General features: G+C 45.3%; 1 protein-coding gene across 1 annotated transcript in view; it reads right to left on the bottom strand.

The window, feature by feature from the left end:
• LRRIQ1 (leucine rich repeats and IQ motif containing 1) overlaps nt 1-18,705 on the bottom strand; it is a 269,506-nt gene that overhangs the window by 150,701 nt on the left and 100,100 nt on the right. Inside the window, exons 12-13 of the mRNA XM_069764400.1 lie at nt 11,898-11,971; nt 11,576-11,669 (exon numbers count right to left, since the gene is read on the bottom strand). Coding sequence (XP_069620501.1) covers nt 11,576-11,669; nt 11,898-11,971 — 168 coding nt within the window. The remainder of the gene's footprint in view (nt 1-11,575; nt 11,670-11,897; nt 11,972-18,705) is intronic.

Here is an 18,705-nt window from a genome sequence, read left to right on the forward strand (position 1 = left end):
ACAAAAATTAAAAGTTTGAAAATTGCAAAATTTTAGCCAAATTTCTGTTTTTTTTCATAAATAAGCGCAAGTCATATTGAAGAAATTTTACCACTAAGATAAAGTACAATATGCCATGAAAAAACAGTCTCAGAATCATCGGGATCCATTGAAGCGTTCTAGAGCTATAACTTCATAAAGGGATAGTGGAAAAAATTGTAAAAATTGGCTTGGACATTAAGGATAAAATTGGCTGTCACTAAGGGGTTAGCGAACTGGAAACCATTGCTCATCTGGATACTTTCCACAAATACCATTACCTCATTCTTATAAGCCCTGCACGACCAATGACATAGGTATGTCATAGGTCGAGTCCAAGCATTTAATGTTGCCTCCCGTATGAGCCCACATCTTTTCCAGGACATGAAAGCTGATTTGGTCAGCTGTCACGTGCCCCTAAAGGCAACGGGTGGAATTGCGATCTACCCGCGTCTGTTAACATGTTAAATGCCGCTATCTCTGACAGAAGCATTCAACTCAAGCTTACAGGAAGCGTGTCACAAACCTTGCCGATCGGCACCCCTGTCACATGATCATGGGGTGCCAGTGGGTTGGCATGACAACTGGGGGTCTGAATACAATGTACGCGCGTGTGCTGAGTTCGTCAGCGGGGAGCTGGTTGTCAATCAACATGATGTTGTCAATGACATCCTGTAAACAAAACAGAGTGGTAGGGAAGGAAATGCTCTGTCAGAATGAAATCACAGGAAGAGGGAGAATGACCGCTCTGAGCAGGAAGCGCTCAGTAAATGTCAAAGCAAGCAGGTAGTTCGCAACTACCGACAGATAAGTGCTTGACCCCATAGGAAAAAAAGCCCTGGCTAAAACCTTTTAAAGTTTCTTGTTTAATTGGATTATTACAACCAGCAGAAAGTTTGTAAATGTTACAAATAAAACTAATTTGCAATTGGGGTTAAAAGTATTTGATTGCAAATTTATCTATAACATCATGTAGTCATTTCAGGAGATTGTCAAAAAGCATGTAAGAAACCAAGATAACATGATATATTTTTTTTTAATTTCTTACACAGGGCAAAGTGTGAAATCAGTGAAACTTTAGCAAGCACTGTAAAAAAAAATCAAATGATGGGAAGATCCCAGTAAAGAATCCACCAAACCAAGGAGTTCACTTCCCAATTACCGTATATACTTGAGTATAAGCCGAGGCACCTAATTTTGCCACGGAAAACTGGGTAAGCTTATGGACTCGAGTATAAGCCGGGTATGCATTGTCCCCTCATCGATGACCTGCTATGTGTGGCCCGTCCTCCCCTTGTATGCATGGCTTGGCGTCCTCCCCCTTGTATGCGTGGTTCGGCGTTCTCCCCCTCGTATGCATGGCTCAGCATCCTCCCCGGTCCTTCCCCTTGCACCCATGGCTTGGCGTCTTCCCCCTTGTATGCATGGCTCGGCATTCTCCCCCTTGTATGCATGATTCGGCATCCTCCCCCTTGTATGCATGGTTCGGCGTCCTCCCCTGTCCTCTCCCTTGTATGCATGGTTTGGCATCCTCCCCCTTGTATGCATGGCTCGGCATCCTCCCCCATCCTTCCCCTTGCATGCATGGCTTGGCGTCCTCCCCCTTGTATGCATGGCTTGGCGTCCTCCCCCATCCTTCCTTTTGCATGCATGGCTAGGCGTCCTCCACCTTGTATGCATGGCTCGGCGTCCTCCCCCTTGTATGCATGGTTCGGCGTCCTCCCCTGTCCTCCCCCTTGTATGCATGGCTCGGCGTCCTCCCCCTTGTATGCATGGTTCGGCGTCCTCCCCTGTCTTCCCCCTTGTATGCATGGCTCGGCGTCCTCCCCCTTGTATGCATGGCTCGGCATCCTCCCCCGTCCTCCCCCTTGCATGCATAGCTTGGCGTCCTCCCCCTTGTATGCATGGCTCGGCGTCCTCACCCGTCCTTCCCCTTGTATGCATGGCTAAGCGTTCTTCCCCGTCCTTCCCCTTGTATGCATGGCTAGGTGTCCTCCCCGTCCTTCCCCTTGTATGTATGGCTAGGTGTCATCACCCTTTTATGCATGGTTCGGCAGCATCCTCCCCCTTGTATTCATGGCTCGGCATCCTCCCCCGTCATACTCACCCTTCTCGCGCGGTCGCTGCACGTCCCTGCATCTCCGCTGTCTCGGCGCAGCAGCTCTTCCTGTGCTCAGCGGTCACGTGGTACCGCTCATTAAGGTAATGAATATGCGCTCCACGCCTATGGAAGTGGAGACACGTGCATATTCATTACCTTAATGAGCGGTACTGTGTGACCGCTGAGCACAGGAAGAGGTGCCGCATCGGGACAACAGTGATGCAGGGACGTGCAGCGACCGCGCGAGAAGGGTGAGTATGATATCACAGCCGCCGACTCCTTCCGCTGCTCTGCCGCTCCCCCTCTGGCTTTCTGGACAATGACGCGTGTATATTTCGAGGGGGGGGGGGGGCGTTTTCAGCACAAAAAAGTGCTGAAAATCTCAGCTTATACATGAGTATACATGGTATTTTCAATGGAAAGCACTGTGGTTTAAGGCACATAATGGACTGTGATGTCAGCCGCTAAGAGTCACATTTTATAATTACAAGCCCTGTACATTAACCGCACAGGAGCATTTTCCTTCAGTCTTTTGGAAATTGGCTGTTGAGTCAAATTATTGCTCCCTAGAGAACGAAGTGAGATGAAGGAAGGAAATTAACAGCATTTTACATATGGGTCCTAATAAGCACATTTATATACCCAACCTATTAAAGCAGCTTAAAAAAATGCTGTAATATTTCACTTTTATTACCAGACATCAGAATTAATCTGTATAAATATTTTTTATGATTGTAAAATCACAGCATTAATGCTACATACTGTAAAGTCTAAAGCTAACTCTTTACACAAAGACTAGGTTTAGACTAGGCCATTCAGGCCACACTTATTCTGAAGGGTTAATGCGAATTTACTGAACACAGTGAAGCTTTATAACTAAAGTTATATGTGGTGTCACTGAGGTATAAGGTAGGAGCTCGACCTGGGCAATCACTGCAAATAAATAGTATCAGCCAGGATAAATGCGGACCTGGTAACACATGGCGAGCCTGACATCTGTAAGTACTTAAAGTGAACGTTAGGAGCACATTGTTGTCAGCCATTATACTGTTTTTCAGTAATGCAGTCCTTTTTAGATTGCAAATAAAGTATTCATGACCAATACATGTCTAACCATTACATTACTATGTGTAGTGGGTAAGCACGGTGTACAGTAAAGAAGGAGTATGTTCTCATGCCTGCAAATGGGGCACAAATCAATGGTTTGGTTTGTCCTTGAGGTTATCCTGAGGAGTATAAAAAAAAAAAAACAATTTTAAAATGGCGCCCGCCGCGCATGCGCAGTAGCCGCTATCGATGTATATAGAGGTGATCCGATAGAGGCTACTGCCCAGGCGGCGCCTTCTTGCTTGAAAAGAAAAAAAAATGTCCTCCTCCAAGATGGCGCCGGCGGCACATGCGCTGTTATAACCTGGTGGTCAGGACAATAATGGACCTGGTGGTTAAGAGCACACGGAATGACCTGATAGTTACTGATAATAAGGACGAGCTCTGGGACGTGGGAACTCTGCTGACCGCAATCCCTAATCCTATCACACACACTAGAAATAGCCGTGGATTGCTCCTAACGCTCCCTATGCAACTCGTCACAGCCTCAGAAACTAGCTAGCCCTGAAGATAGAAAAATAAAGCCTACCTAGCCTCAGAGAAATTCCCCAAAGGAAAAGGCAGCCCCCCACATATAATGACTGTGAGTAAAGATGAAAATACAAACACAGAGATGAAATAGATTTAGCAAAGTGAGGCCCGACTTACTGAACAGACTGAGGATAGGAAAGGTTGCTTTGTGGTCAGCACAAAAACCTACAAAAAGACCACGCAGAGGGCGCAAAAAGACCCTCCGCACTGACTCACGGTGCGGAGGCGCTCCCTCTGCGTCCCAGAGCTTCCAGCAAGCAAAACAACAATAAAAATAGCAAGCTGGACAGAACAATAGCAAACCCAAGAAAAACAAGCAGGAACTAGCTTCTGCTGGGAAGACAGGTCACAAGAACGATCCAGGAGTGAACTAGACCAATACTGGAACATTGACAGGTGGCATGGAGCAAAGATCTAAGTGGAGTTAAATAGAGCAGCCAGCTAACGAATTAACCTCGTCACCTGTGGAAGGAAACTCAGAAACACCCACAGCCACCAGAGGAATTCCATGGATAGAACCAGCCGAAATACCATTCATGACCACAGGAGGGAGCCGGACAACAGAATTCACAACAGTACCCCCCCCTTGAGGAGGGGTCACTGAACCCTCACCAGAGCCCCCAGGCCGACCAGGATGAGCCAAATGAAAGGCACGAACCAGATCGGCAGCATGAACATCAGAGGCAAAAACCCAGGAATTATCTTCCTGACCATAACCCTTCCACTTGACCAGGTACTGGAGTTTCCGTCTCAAAATACGAGAATCCAAAATCTTCTCCACCACATACTCCAACTCCCCCTCAACCAACATCGGGGCAGGAGGATCAACGGATGGAACCACAGGCGCCACGTATCTCCGCAATAACGACCTATGGAACACATTATGGATGGCAAAAGAAGCAGGAAGGGCCAAACGAAATGACACAGGATTGATAACCTCCGAAATCTTATACGGACCAATGAAACGAGGCTTAAACTTAGGAGAGTAAACCATCATAGGAACATAACGAGACGACAACCAAACCAAATCCCCAACACGAAGTCGGGGACCCACACAGCGCCAGCGGTTAGCGAAATGTTGAGCCTTCTCCTAAGACAATGTCAAATTGTCCACCACATGAGTCCAAATCTGCTGCAACCTATCCACCACAGTATCTACACCAGGACAGTCCGAAGACTCTACCTGCCCTGAAGAGAAACGAGGATGGAAACCAGAATTGCAGAAAAACGGCGAAACCAAAGTAGCCGAGCTGGCCCGATTATTAAGGGCGAGCTCAGCCAATGGCAAAAAGGACACCCAATCATCCTGATCAGCAGAAACAAAGCATCTCAGATATGTTTCCAAAGTCTGATTAGTTCGTTCGGTTTGGCCATTTGTCTGAGGATGGAAAGCCGAGGAAAAAGACAAATCAATGCCCATCCTACCACAAAAGGATTGCCAAAACCTCGAAACAAACTGGGAACCTCTGTCAGAAACGATGTTCTCCGGGATACCATGTAAACGAACCACATGCTGGAAAAATAATGGCACCAAATCAGAGGAGGAAGGCAATTTAGACAAAGGTACCAAATGGACCATCTTAGAAAAGCGATCACAAACCACCCAAATGACCGACATCTTTTGAGAGACGGGGAGATCCGAAATAAAATCCATAGAAATATGCGTCCAGGGCCTCTTCGGGACCGGCAAGGGCAAAAGCAACCCACTGGCACGATAACAGCAGGGCTTAGCCCGAGCACAAGTCCCACAGGACTGCACAAAAGAACGCACATCCCGTGACAAAGACGGCCACCAAAAGGATCTAGCCACCAAATCTCTGGTACCAAAGATTCCAGGATGCCCAGCCAACACTGAACAATGAATCTCAGAGATAACTCTACTAGTCCATCTATCAGGGACAAACAGTTTCTCCGCTGGGCAACGGTCAGGTCTATCAGCCTGAAATTCTTGCAGCACCCGCCGCAAATCAGGGGAGATGGCAGACAAAATTACCCCCTCTTTGAGAATACCCGCCGGCTCAGGAACACCCGGAGAGTCAGGCACAAAACTCCTTGACAGGGCGTCAGCCTTCACATTCTTAGAGCCCGGAAGGTACGAAACCACAAAATCAAAACGGGAGAAAAATAACGGCCATCGAGCCTGTCTCGGATTCAACCATTTGGCAGACTCAAGATAAGTCAAATTCTTGTGATCTGTCAAGACCACCACGCGATGCTTGGCTCCTTCAAGCCAATGACGCCACTCCTCGAATGCCCACTTCATGGCCAACAACTCTCGATTACCAACATCATAATTGCGCTCAGCAGGCGAAAACTTTCTAGAAAAGAAAGCACATGGCTTCATCACCGAGCCATCAGAACTTCTTTGCGACAAAACAGCCCGTGCTCCAATCTCAGAAGCATCAACCTCAACCTGAAACGGGAGCGAAACATCTGGCTGGCACAACACAGGGGCAGAAGAAAAACGACGCTTCAACTCCTGAAAAGCCTCTATAGCTGCAGAAGACCAATTGACCACATCAGCACCCTTCTTGGTCAAATCAGTCAACGGTTTAGCAATACTAGAAAAATTAGCGATGAAGCGCCGATAAAAATTAGCAAAGCCCAGGAACTTTTGCAGGCTCTTCACAGATGTCGGCTGAGTCCAATCGTAAATGGCCTGGACTTTAACAGGGTCCATCTCGATAGTAGAAGGGGAAAAAATTAACCCCAAAAATGAAACCTTCTTAACTCCAAAGAGACACTTTGACCCCTTCACAAACAAGGAATTCGCACGAAGGACCTGGAACACCATTCTGACCTGCTTCACATGAGACTCCCAATCATCCGAAAAGACCAAAATATCATCCAAATACACAATCAGGAATTTATCCAGGTACTCTCGGAAGATGTCATGCATAAAAGGACTGAAATACTGATGGAGCATTGGAAAGCCCGAATGGCATAACCAGGTACTCAAAATGGCCCTCGGGCGTATTAAATGCTGTTTTCCATTCATCGCCTTGTTTAATACGCACAAGATTATACGCCCCTCGAAGATCTATCTTGGTGAACCAACTAGCCCCTTTAATACGAGCAAACAAATCAGACAGCAACGGCAAAGGATACTGAAATTTGACTGTAATTTTATTAAGAAGGCGGTAATCAATACAAGGTCTCAAAGAACCATCCTTCTTGGCCACAAAAAAGAACCCTGCTCCTAACGGTGATGACGACGGGCGAATATGGCCTTTCTCCAAGGATTCCTTTATATAACTCCGCATAGCGGCGTGTTCTGGCACAGATAAATTGAACAATCGGCCCTTAGGAAACTTACTACCAGGAATCAAATTAATTGCACAATCGCAATCCCTATGAGGAGGTAGGGCACTGGCTTTGGGCTCATCAAATACATCCCGATAATCCGACAAAAACTCTGGAACTTCAGAAGGAGTGGAAGACGAAATAGACAAAAATGGAACATCACCATGTACCCCCTGGCAACAGACATAGATTTCCAGTCCAATACTGGATTATGAACCTGTAGCCATGGCAACCCCAAAACGACCACATCATGCAGATTATGCAACACCAGAAAGCGGATATCCTCCTGATGTGCAGGAGCCATGCACATGGTCAATTGGGTCCAGTACTGAGGCTTATTCTTGGCCAAAGGCGTAGCATCAATTCCTCTAAATGGAATAGGATACTGCAAGGGCTCCAAGAAAAAACCACAGCGCCTAGCATACTCCAAGTCCATCAAATTCAGGGCAGCGCCTGAATCCACAAATGCCATAACAGAATAGGATGACAAAGAGCAAATCAGAGTAACGGACAATAGAAATTTAGACTGTACCGTACCAATGGTGGCAGACCTAGCGAACTGCTTAGTGCGCTTAGGACAATCGGAAATAGCATGAGTGGAATCACCACAGTAAAAACACAGCCCATTCCGACGTCTGTGTTCTTGCCGTTCAGCTCTGGTCAAAGTCCTATCACATTGCATAGGCTCAGGCCCATGCTCAGATAGTACCGCCAAATGGTGCACAGCTTGACGCTCACGCAAGCGTCGATCGATCTGAATGGCCAAAGACATAGACTCATTCAGACCAGCAGGCATGGGAAATCCCACCATGACATCCTTAAGGGCTTCAGAGAGACCCTTTCTGAAGATTGCTGCCAGGGCACATTCATTCCACTGAGTGAGCACAGACCACTTTCTTAACTTCTGACAATATATCTCCGCTTCATCCTGACCCTGACACAGAGCCAGCAAGATTTTTTCTGCCTGATCCACTGAATTAGGTTCATCATAAAGCAATCCAAGCGCCAGGAAAAACGCATCAACATCACGCAATGCCGGATCTCCTGGCGCAAGGGAAAATGCCCAGTCTTGAGGGTCATCACGTAACAAAGAAATAATGATCTTTACTTGTTGAACAGGGTCACCTGAGGAGCGAGGTTTCAAGGCAAGAAACAATTTACAATTATTTTTGAAATTCAAGAACCTAGATCTATCACCAAAAAACAAATCAGGAATTGGAATCCTAGGCTCTGACATCGGATTCTGAACCACAAAATCTTGAATGTTTTGTACCCTTGTAGTGAGATTATCCATCCAAGAGGACAGACCTTGAATGTCCATGTTTACACCTGTGTCCTGAACCACCCAGAGGTAAAGGGGAAAAGAGAGACAAAACACACTGCAAAGAAAAAAAAATGGTCTCAGAACTTCTCTTATCCCTCTATTAAGATGCATTAGTACTTTGGGCCACCTGTACTGTTATGACCTGGTGGTCAGGACAATAATGGACCTGGTGGTTAAGAGCACACGGAATGACCTGATAGTTACTGATAATAAGGACGAGCTCTGGGACGTGGGAACTCTGCTGACCGCAATCCCTAATCCTATCACACACACTAGAAATAGCCGTGGATTGCTCCTAACGCTCCCTATGCAACTCGTCACAGCCTCAGAAACTAGCTAGCCCTGAAGATAGAAAAATAAAGCCTACCTAGCCTCAGAGAAATTCCCCAAAGGAAAAGGCAGCCCCCCACATATAATGACTGTGAGTAAAGATGAAAATACAAACACAGAGATGAAATAGATTTAGCAAAGTGAGGCCCGACTTACTGAACAGACCGAGGATAGGAAAGGTTGCTGCGTGGCGCAAAAAGACCCTCCGCACCGACTCACGGTGCGGAGGCGCTCCCTCTGCGTCCCAGAGCTTCCAGCAAGCAAAACAACAATAAAAATAGCAAGCTGGACAGAACAATAGCAAACCCAAGAAAAACAAGCAGGAACTAGCTTCTGCTGGGAAGACAGGTCACAAGAACGATCCAGGAGTGAACTAGACCAATACTGGAACATTGACAGGTGGCATGGAGCAAAGATCTAAGTGGAGTTAAATAGAGCAGCCAGCTAACGAATTAACCTCGTCACCTGTGGAAGGAAACTCAGAAACACCCACAGCCACCAGAGGAATTCCATGGATAGAACCAGCCGAAGTACCATTCATGACCACAGGAGGGAGCCCGACAACAGAATTCACAACAATGCGCTCAATTAACAGCTATCGGATCACCTCTATATACACCGACAGCTGATACTGTTTTAAAATGGATTTTTTTATACAGTCAGGATAACCTCAAGCACATTTATTAATAACACACTAAACATGCGATTATGCTGAAGCGCAGGCGTCACGGCCGACACCCGACTGCAGAAGGGGGTTATTTTTGGCAATATGTACAAATATTCATTATGTAAACTAGGGGACAGGTCATGAATACCTAATCAGAGCACCACATGAAGACCCCTCACAGGCCGCCCCGGAGCACGAGCATATCATTAACTCAATACTGAAAGTAAAGATTCAACAACAACCACAAGACGGATTTCATCACCCAAGGGGTCACTGTAATTAGTATAATGGCGCCGACCTGACACGGTGTGTAGGTTACTATGCACAATCCTGCTGGCAGGTTCTCTTTAAAAAGCAGGACCTGCTGAGTCAAGAACTGTTTTTTTTATACAAACTGTATCCAGGGTACAGGGGTTTTCTGAACAAATCACCACTGGAAAACTAAAAATAATTCCTTATAAGCCTCAAGGATGTAGACCGGTGTGCTGAACAATAGATAATGAATTAACGAATATAATGAGACACGTGAAACTGTATCAGTCGAAGTGTAAAATATATGTCCATGCACATGATAGCCATCAATGATGGTAAAAAGACCAAAATGATTAAGGTAATAAGCTCCAATCATGTGTAGTGTTACTGTCGGACATTATTGTCACATTTTAGAACTATAACCAGGGTGTAATGTCTAAAGCTAAGCCCATACATTTCTATTCGCTGGGCTTTTATTCTTACATGCACCTAGTCTTACAGCATAGCATTGCTGCCCCCTAACATTTCAATGGAATCTGTCAGTAGGTTTTTCCTATGTAATCTGAAGACAGCAGGAGATAGAGGCTGAAACACAGAATTCAGGGATGTTTCACTTGTCTCAGTACGTGCGGTTTGCGAACTGTGAAGGATTTATCACTGAGAGATTAACATTGCCAGGCTAGTCAGACTCCGCCCCCTCCTGTGATAAGCAGCTCACTGTCTATGGACTTTGTACATGTAGAGCATGGTGTGGGCGGGGCTAGCTTTCTCAGCTCTGCTTCACTCTAAATGTAAAAGCTCTGATTGTGTCAGAACGGCTGAACCCAGTAATCTAAGTGATACATTGTTAGATTCCGCTTCTATTTGCCTACATCAGGGTGCTCTTAGATGAGGTATCAAAAATCTGCTGACAGATTCCCTTTAAAATCCGAAGAAAAAAATGTCCAAACCCATCTGAAACAGAACTGAACTGAATTATTCTCGAGTGAATATAGAAGAACAATTTGTGGACATTGCAGTTCATCCACCAAGGAAAACCTTGCTGGATGCTTCAAAGTAGTGTTGGATGTTGCGAAGCATGGAGTCCGTTTATTAGATTTTAGGCTACATTCACACTTCTGTTCAAACAGTTTTTTTGCCCATTTTGTTTTATGGAACAAAAAAATGGAATTAATGTCCAAATCGTATCTATCGCGTAACTGACGCCAACGGTAGTAGAGGGAACCCTTTTTAATGGGTTCTCAAATATCTGTTTTCATAATGGGAAAAAAAAAATTAAAAAATTCTCCATAGATTTTTCTGGCTTAAAAAAGACACTTAACGTGACCCAGACAGACACCTTAATAATCAATCGTTCCCTTCTGCTTCCATTTGCGTCAGTTATGCAGAAGATCCATTTTGCACATGAATTCCGTTTGATCCTCAAAACAAAAACAGGCATAACAAAAGTATGATTGAAGCCTACCAGATATAATTTAATGGTAGACTAAGTTGGCCTTTACTCATATTTGGGGAGGACAAAAAAAAAACAAGGGAATAGTAATAGGAAAAAAATACAATAAGCACAGAAGATATCGATAGATATGCAAACATGGCACCATCTGCTGGTGAAAAGGAAGTATTGCAAGCAAGGGAAAAGCCAGCTTTGGCCGAAGAAAGGATTAGGGGGACATCTGCTGTTCAAGCAACAGGTACTGAAGCCATAAATGGAGAGGCTTGTTCTGGTGACACCTGCTGGTCAAATTGTGAAATACATAATGCACAATATTCTTAGCAAATGTCTATGAATGATGTACTAACATGAAATATACTCTTTGAGCTTATATAAATATATATCCTTCAAGTGTAAAAATATACAATGATAGATTGAAATAAAACCTGACATTTTCTATTTAACATCCTAAGTTTAGCGTTGCATAACGCAGAATATTGATGATCTCACCTCCAGTTATGTTCTTGTAGAAATGGATTCTTGCTAATCAAGAGTTTTCTTAAGTGTGTGCATCCTTCCAGCCATTGGGATACAGCGGCTAGCTCTGGAAAATAAAAAGACGGTAGAAATAGTAGTGATCCAGTCATGGTGTCCTGCAGCACCGAGGTTCTCAGGGCAAATACTAATGGAATGTATTCACCCTGTCCTTTCATGGGCCCACGACCCATCACGACCTCGTACTTAGAAATGTGAGAGATCAATGATGACCTTAGTCTAATATAGGAAAAATAAACGTACAATCTACATAATAGATATGTAATAAAACACATACCTGATAAACAGTTGGCACTTAGGTCCAGTTCTTCAAGTGAGATAAAGGTATTAAATGGTGCAAGGTGATGTATGCTACAATAAAGAAGACACGGCCATTAAATTGTGAAAGAACATAACATTCCGAGCGTAATAATGTAAAGCCTCCCTGCAGCACAGCATCCACTAAACAGGTCTAGATTAGAATATTTAGGTACTCTTACTTATACTTCAGTCATTTTTCCTTTATTATTGACACCCTGAAACCATCTTCCTGCTAACAGATCTGCTACTCCTAATATCTGTCTTTATGTCAGGTATCAGTGTGCAGAGGTGACCTGGGGCATACGAGTGCTTCAATACTAAAAGGGGATCTCCAGGAATTGAAAAAAAAGCCCCCCCCCCCTGCCATCTCCAGCATTAGATCAGTAACACAGGGGGACAGCAGTGTGCACAGCCTCTTCTTACCTCTGCCCCCTACCATCTCCAGCAATAGATCAGTAACACAGGGTGGCCAGCAGTGTGCACAGCCTCTTCTTACCTGTGCCCCTGCCATCTCCAGCATTAGTTCAGTAACACAGGGGGACAGCAGTGTGCACAACCTCTTCTTACCTGTGCCCCCTGCCATCTCCATTATTAGATCAGTAACAAAGGGGGCAGCAGTGTGCACAGCCTCTTCTTACTGGAGATGGCAGGGGGGCAGAGATAAGAAGAGGCTGCGCATACTGCTGCCCCCCTGTGTTACTGATCTAATGCTGGAGATGGCAGGGGGCAGAGGTAAGAAGAGGCTGCACACACTGCTGGCCACCCTGTGTTTCTGATCTAATGCTGGAGATGGCAGGGGGGCAGAGGTAAGAAGAGGCTGTGCACACTTCTGCCCCCTTTGTTACTGATCTAATGCTAGAGATGGCAGGCGGGCAGAGGTAAGAAGAGGCTGTGCACACTGCTGGCCACCCTGTGTTACTGATCTAATTCTGGAGATGGCAGGGGGGCAGAGGTAAGAAGAGGCTGTGCACACTTCTGCCCTTTATGTTACTGATCTAATGCTAGAGATGGCAGGGCGGCAGAGGTAAGAAGAGGCTGTGCACACTGCTGGCCACCCTGTGTTACTGATCTAATGCTGGAGATGGCAGGGGGGGCAGAGGTAAGAAGAGGCTATGCACACTGCTGCCCCCCTTTGTTACTGATCTAATCCTGGAGATGACAGAGGGCAGAGGTAAGAAAAGGCTGTGCACACTGCTGGCCACCCTGTTTCACTGATCTAATGCTGGCGATGGCAGGGGGCAGAGATAAGAAGAGGCTGCACACACCTGCCCCCTTGTGTTACTGATCTAATGCTGGAGATGGCAGGGGGGCAGAGGTAAGAAGAGGCTGCACACACTGCTGGCCACCCTGTGTTACTGATCTAATTCTGGAGATGGCAGGGGGGCAGAGGTAAGAAGAGGCTGTGCACACTTCTGCCCTTTTTGTTACTGATCTAATGCTAGAGATGGCAAGGCGGCAGAGGTAAGAAGAGGCTGTGCACACTGCTGGCCACCCTGTGTTACTGATCTAATGCTGGAGATGGCAGGGGGGGCAGAGGTAAGAAGAGGCTATGCACACTGCTGCCCCCCTTTGTTACTGATCTAATCCTGGAGATGACAGAGGGCAGAGGTAAGAAAAGGCTGTGCACACTGCTGGCCACCCTGTTTCACTGATCTAATGCTGGAGATGGCAGGGGGGCAGAGATAAGAGGCTGCACACACTGCTGCCCCCCTGTGTTACTGATCTAATGCTGGAGATGGCAGGGGGGCAGAGGCAAGAAGAGGCTGTGCACACTGCTGGCCAACCTGTGTTACTGATCTAATTCTGGAGATGGCAGGGGGGGGGCAGAGGTAAGAAGAGGCTGTGCACACTGCTGCCTCCTTTGTTACTGATCTAATGCTGGAGATGGCAGAGGGCAGAGGTAAGAAAAGGCTGTGCACACTGCTGGCCACCCTGTTTCACTGATCTAATGCTGGAGATGGCAGGGGGGCAGAGGTAAGAAGAGGCTGCACACACTGCTGGCCACCCTGTGTTACTGATCTAATTCTGGAGATGGCAGGGGGGCAGAGGTAAGAGGCTGCGCACAATGCTGCATATATATATATATATATATATATATATATATATACACACACACACACATATATATATATACACACAGATATATATATGTATATATATACTGTATGGATTAACGCCATCAGGTAGTCAGTAGGTAGCATTTACACAGGCACTGTTTTTTGTTTCAAAACACTTTAACGTTTAGGTTTCACTGGTTACATAGTATCAAACAAAACCATGAACATAAATCCCTAAACTTGTCAATGCGCAGTAAACTAAACAACACAAACCCAGGTTACTCAGACATGGCTGAGCTGATCCCAATCCGGTCAAACAAAAGAGCTATCGTCCATAGTAACCAGTGATATCTGCAGTTTGATGCACACGGTCTGTGCAGTTTCTTCTGATCTGACTGATCAAGTTGAACACCTATCCTGGTTATATGCAGAGCTGGCCAGGTGAAAATAATCAGAGCCTGTAGAATTAGGATTAAACGCTAGCCTATGTGGATTTGCTATATACCCTCCTCCCCCATGCCCAAAGCCGAGAGACTGGGCACCATGTGACAACACACAGAGCCTTCAGGGCTTTAAATTGACCTGAATGTGAAGCTCATGCTGGTGACCTCATATCTCTAAGATCCTGCCCCTATTTTTGGGTACCGATTTTTGGTCATGCTGATTTTTAGAAGGCAGCAAAGTTCCTGCCACTTTGACACCCACAATGTTGGCTTCTCACCAGGCCAACCAGAAAGGAATTTCGGGTGGGTCCTTACCCTTCCAGGGTTGCAATAATACACGGGAAAGGCCTTTCTTTTCCCTGGTTGGTGTACTTCATGGTTGATCTCTCTCACCTTTTCCACCATCCACCCTATAGGGTCCCTTTCACTGGGTAAGGAACTTGTTCTCACCTATGGGCACTAACACGAGTATTCAATCCCCAGGAATTTTTCCTCTTGGGCCTTATGGAGGCACTCTTTTACCTGTTCCTTCACTTTGTACCACAAAACAACAAATCATTATGCACGGCCCCTTGTGGAAACAGACTATACGCTCCAGTCTTCTAGGGATCCCGATTTACATCTTATAATCCACCTTTTACTGTTAAGTCTGCAAGGCCAGGCCATAGTATGTTTTCTGCGGTTCCCCAGTAAGGTATGGGGCAAAGGTCTCTGCCCATGGTTCCAGAGGCATTTTCTCTCTGCTACCCTTTCCAAGGGTGACAACCTTGATGTCGTCATCCAGAGTCATTTTCTGCAAGGACTCCCATACCATTCATCTCATACGGCTACATTCACTTTGGCTGGTGGGAGTTGCCATCTCCGTAACTTGCATGGTTTCTGCCAAAAGAGCTGTTGAAATATCTGGATCAGAAGTTTCTTGGTTTCTTGTTTGTCCTGCTGCTTATGCATATTAGGGTAAGTTCACACAGGGTGCTTTTGCTGCGGTTTATTTCTGCAGCAAAACCTGATCATCTTGGCAGGAAAGAAGCTGCTCCAAAAATGCAGGTTTAGGTGCGTTTTTGGTGCGTTTTTTTTCTCTTTGTGCGTGCCAATAAAGTTGAGTGCACAGAGAGAAATAAAACAACTTCCTGTAGATTGATAGAATAGATCAATACATTACCTGTGATAACCTCTTTCCTGGCATTTTCCCACGGTGCAGAGGTTACCTCAGGTCAGGCTGTGTGGGAGCGCAGGCTCGGTGACGTCACCGCTCGTTACTGAGCCTGCACCCGCTCCGTCTCATTCATTCCCTAGTAGCTTACAGCCAGGAGTGGTCGCATTAGCAGCACTCCCAGTTGTAAGTTTTATCGCCCCCAGATACTGCGTGGGACACTCGTTATATCGGACTACGATGGATCAGGAAGTATAGCTTTGCTTTTTTATTTTTATTACAGAAGATCGATGGCTTCGCTTGGAATGGCAGAACAATAAAAAGATTGCAAAACTGAGTGGTGTTTTATTTCATTAAAATACTTTTTCCTGCATGTGTGTTTATTTATTCCTTTAACTTGTATAGGATTAGTAATGGATAGGTGTCTTATTGACGCCTCTCCATTACTAATTCGGCTTAATGTCACCTTACAATAGCAAGGTGACATTAACCCCACAAATATTACCCCACTTGCCCACGCTACAGGGCAAGTGGGAAGAGTTGGGCAAAGCATCAGAATTGGTGCATCTAATAGATGCGCCTTTTCTGGGCAGCTGCGTGCTGATATTTTTAGGCTGGGGGGGGCCTATATCAATGGCCCCTTACCAGCCTAAGTATACCAGACCCTAGCTGTGAGCTTTAGCAAGGCTGGTTGTCAAAAATGGGGGGGAGCCCACGCTGTTTTTTTAATTATTTATTTAAATAAAAAAAATTTAAAAAGCGTGGGGACCCCTCTATTCTTGATAACTAGCCTTGCTGAAGCTGACAGCTGAGGGTTGCAGCCCCCAGCTGTGAGTTTTGTCTGGCTGGTTTTGAAAATTAGGGGGGAACCCAGACCGTTTTTATTTATCACGCAGGAGCGGCTTATTAATACTCCCATCTGCAGCTCCTGCTGTCACTGTAATTAGCGTTAGCAAGTGTCAGATGATGGGATCAGTAGTCCCATCAGCTGACACCAGTGATTGGAGGTGAAGTTTATACCTCCGATCACAGCTGAGCACTCACGCTGTCTTCTGACAGCGGGGAGCCGCGGCTCTCTGACTGGCTGGGAGGATTTCCCTGCTGATCAGAAGCGGTGTTTGTGGAGCTGTCATGCATATGACACCGTGTCAAACACTAATGTCGGACCCCCCATTCAAGTGAATGGGTTCCACTCTGCTGGACGACAGGCTGCATGGACGCATAATGCAGCCTGTCATCTAGATGTAGCAGAGCCAAGTGTGAGGTCACATCCAGCTGTCCTTGACTTTTCTGCAGCACATACGCTGCAAGAAAGGTCAACCTGCGTATTTTCAGCGTTTTTTCACCATCCATTCAAGTCAATGGATAGAAAACGCTGAAAAAACCCTGAAAAAACGCTGAAAGAAGTGACATGCCCTATGCCAAAAAAACGCTGCAAAGCACAAAATCCTGATCACACAAAAATCAATGTGTGTGCATGAGATTTCTGAAATCTCATAGGCTTTGCTGGTACTGTAAAAAGCTGCTGAAAATTAGCATTAACCCCTTTACCCCCAAGGGTGGTTTGCACGTTATGGACTGGGCCAATTTTTACAATTCTGACCACTGTCCCTTTATGAGGTTATAACTCTGTAACGCTTCAACGGATCCCGGTGATTCTGACATTGTTTTCTCGTGACATATTGTACTTCATGATAGTGGTAAAATTTATTTGATATTACCTGCGTTTATTTGTGAAAAAAACGGAAATTTGGCGAAAATTTTGAAAATTTCGCAATTTTCCAACTTTGAATTTTATGCAATTAAATCACAGAGATATGTCACACAAGATACTTAATAAGTAACATTTCCCACATGTCTACTTTACATCAGCACAATTTTGGAACCAACATTTTTTTTTGTTAGGGAGTTATAAGGGTTAAAAGTTGACCAGCAATTTCTCATTTTTACAACACCATTTTATTTTAGGGACCACATCTCATTTGAAGTCATTTTGAGGGGTCTATATGATAGAAAATACCCAAGTGTGACACCATTCTAAAAACTGCACCCCTCAAGGTTCTCAAAACCACATTCAAGAAGTTTATTAACCCTTCAGGTGCTTCACAGGAATTTTTGGAATGTTTAAATAAAAATTAACATTTAACTTTTTTCCACAAAAAATTTACTTCAGCTCCAATTTGTTTTATTTTACCAAGGGTTACAGGAGAAAATGGACCCCAAACGTTGTTGTACAATTTGTCCTGAGTACGCTGATACCCAATATGTGGGGGTTAACCACAGTTTGGGCGCATGGCAGAGCTCGGAAGGGAAGGAGCACCATTTGACTTTTCAATGCAAAATTGACTGGAATTGAGATGGGACGCCATGTTGCGTTTGGAGAGCCACTGATGTGCCTAAACATTGAAACCCCCCACAAGTGACACCATTTTGGAAAGTAGACCCCCTAAGGAACTTATCTAGAGGTGTGGTGAGCACTTTGACCCACCAAGTGCTTCACAGAAGTTTATAATGCAGAACCGTAAAAATAAAAAATCTTTTTTTTTCACAAAAATTATCTTTTCGCCCCCAATTGTTAATTTTCCCAATGGTAAGAGAAGAAATTGGACCACAAAAGTTGTTGCACAATTTGTCCTGAGTACTCTGATACCACATATGTGGGGGTAAACCATTGTTTGGGCGCATGGGAGAGCTCGAAAGGGAAGGAGCGCCGTTTGACCTTTCAATGCAAAATTGACAGGAATTCAGATGGACGCCATGTTGCGTTTGGAGAGCCACTGATGTGCCTAAACATTGAAACCCCCCACAAGTGACACCATTTTGAAATGTAGACCCCCTAAGGAACTTGTCTAGATGTGTGGTGAGCACTTTGACCCAATAAGAGCTTCACAGAAGTTTATAATGCAGAGCCGTAAAAATAAAAGAAAAATTTTTTCCCACAAAAATAATTTTTTAGCCCCCAGTTTTGTATTTTCCCGAGGGTAACAGGAGAAATTGGACCCCAAAAGTTGTGCAATTTGTCCTGAGTGCGCTGATACCCCATATGTGGGGGAGAACCAGCGTTTGGGCGCATGGGAGGGCTCGGAAGGGAAGGAGCGCCATTTGGAATACAGACTTAGATGGAATGGTCTG

Source organism: Ranitomeya imitator, chromosome 4 (assembly GCF_032444005.1).
Source record: "Ranitomeya imitator isolate aRanImi1 chromosome 4, aRanImi1.pri, whole genome shotgun sequence".
In the NCBI taxonomy this organism is placed as follows: Eukaryota; Metazoa; Chordata; class Amphibia; order Anura; family Dendrobatidae; genus Ranitomeya; species Ranitomeya imitator.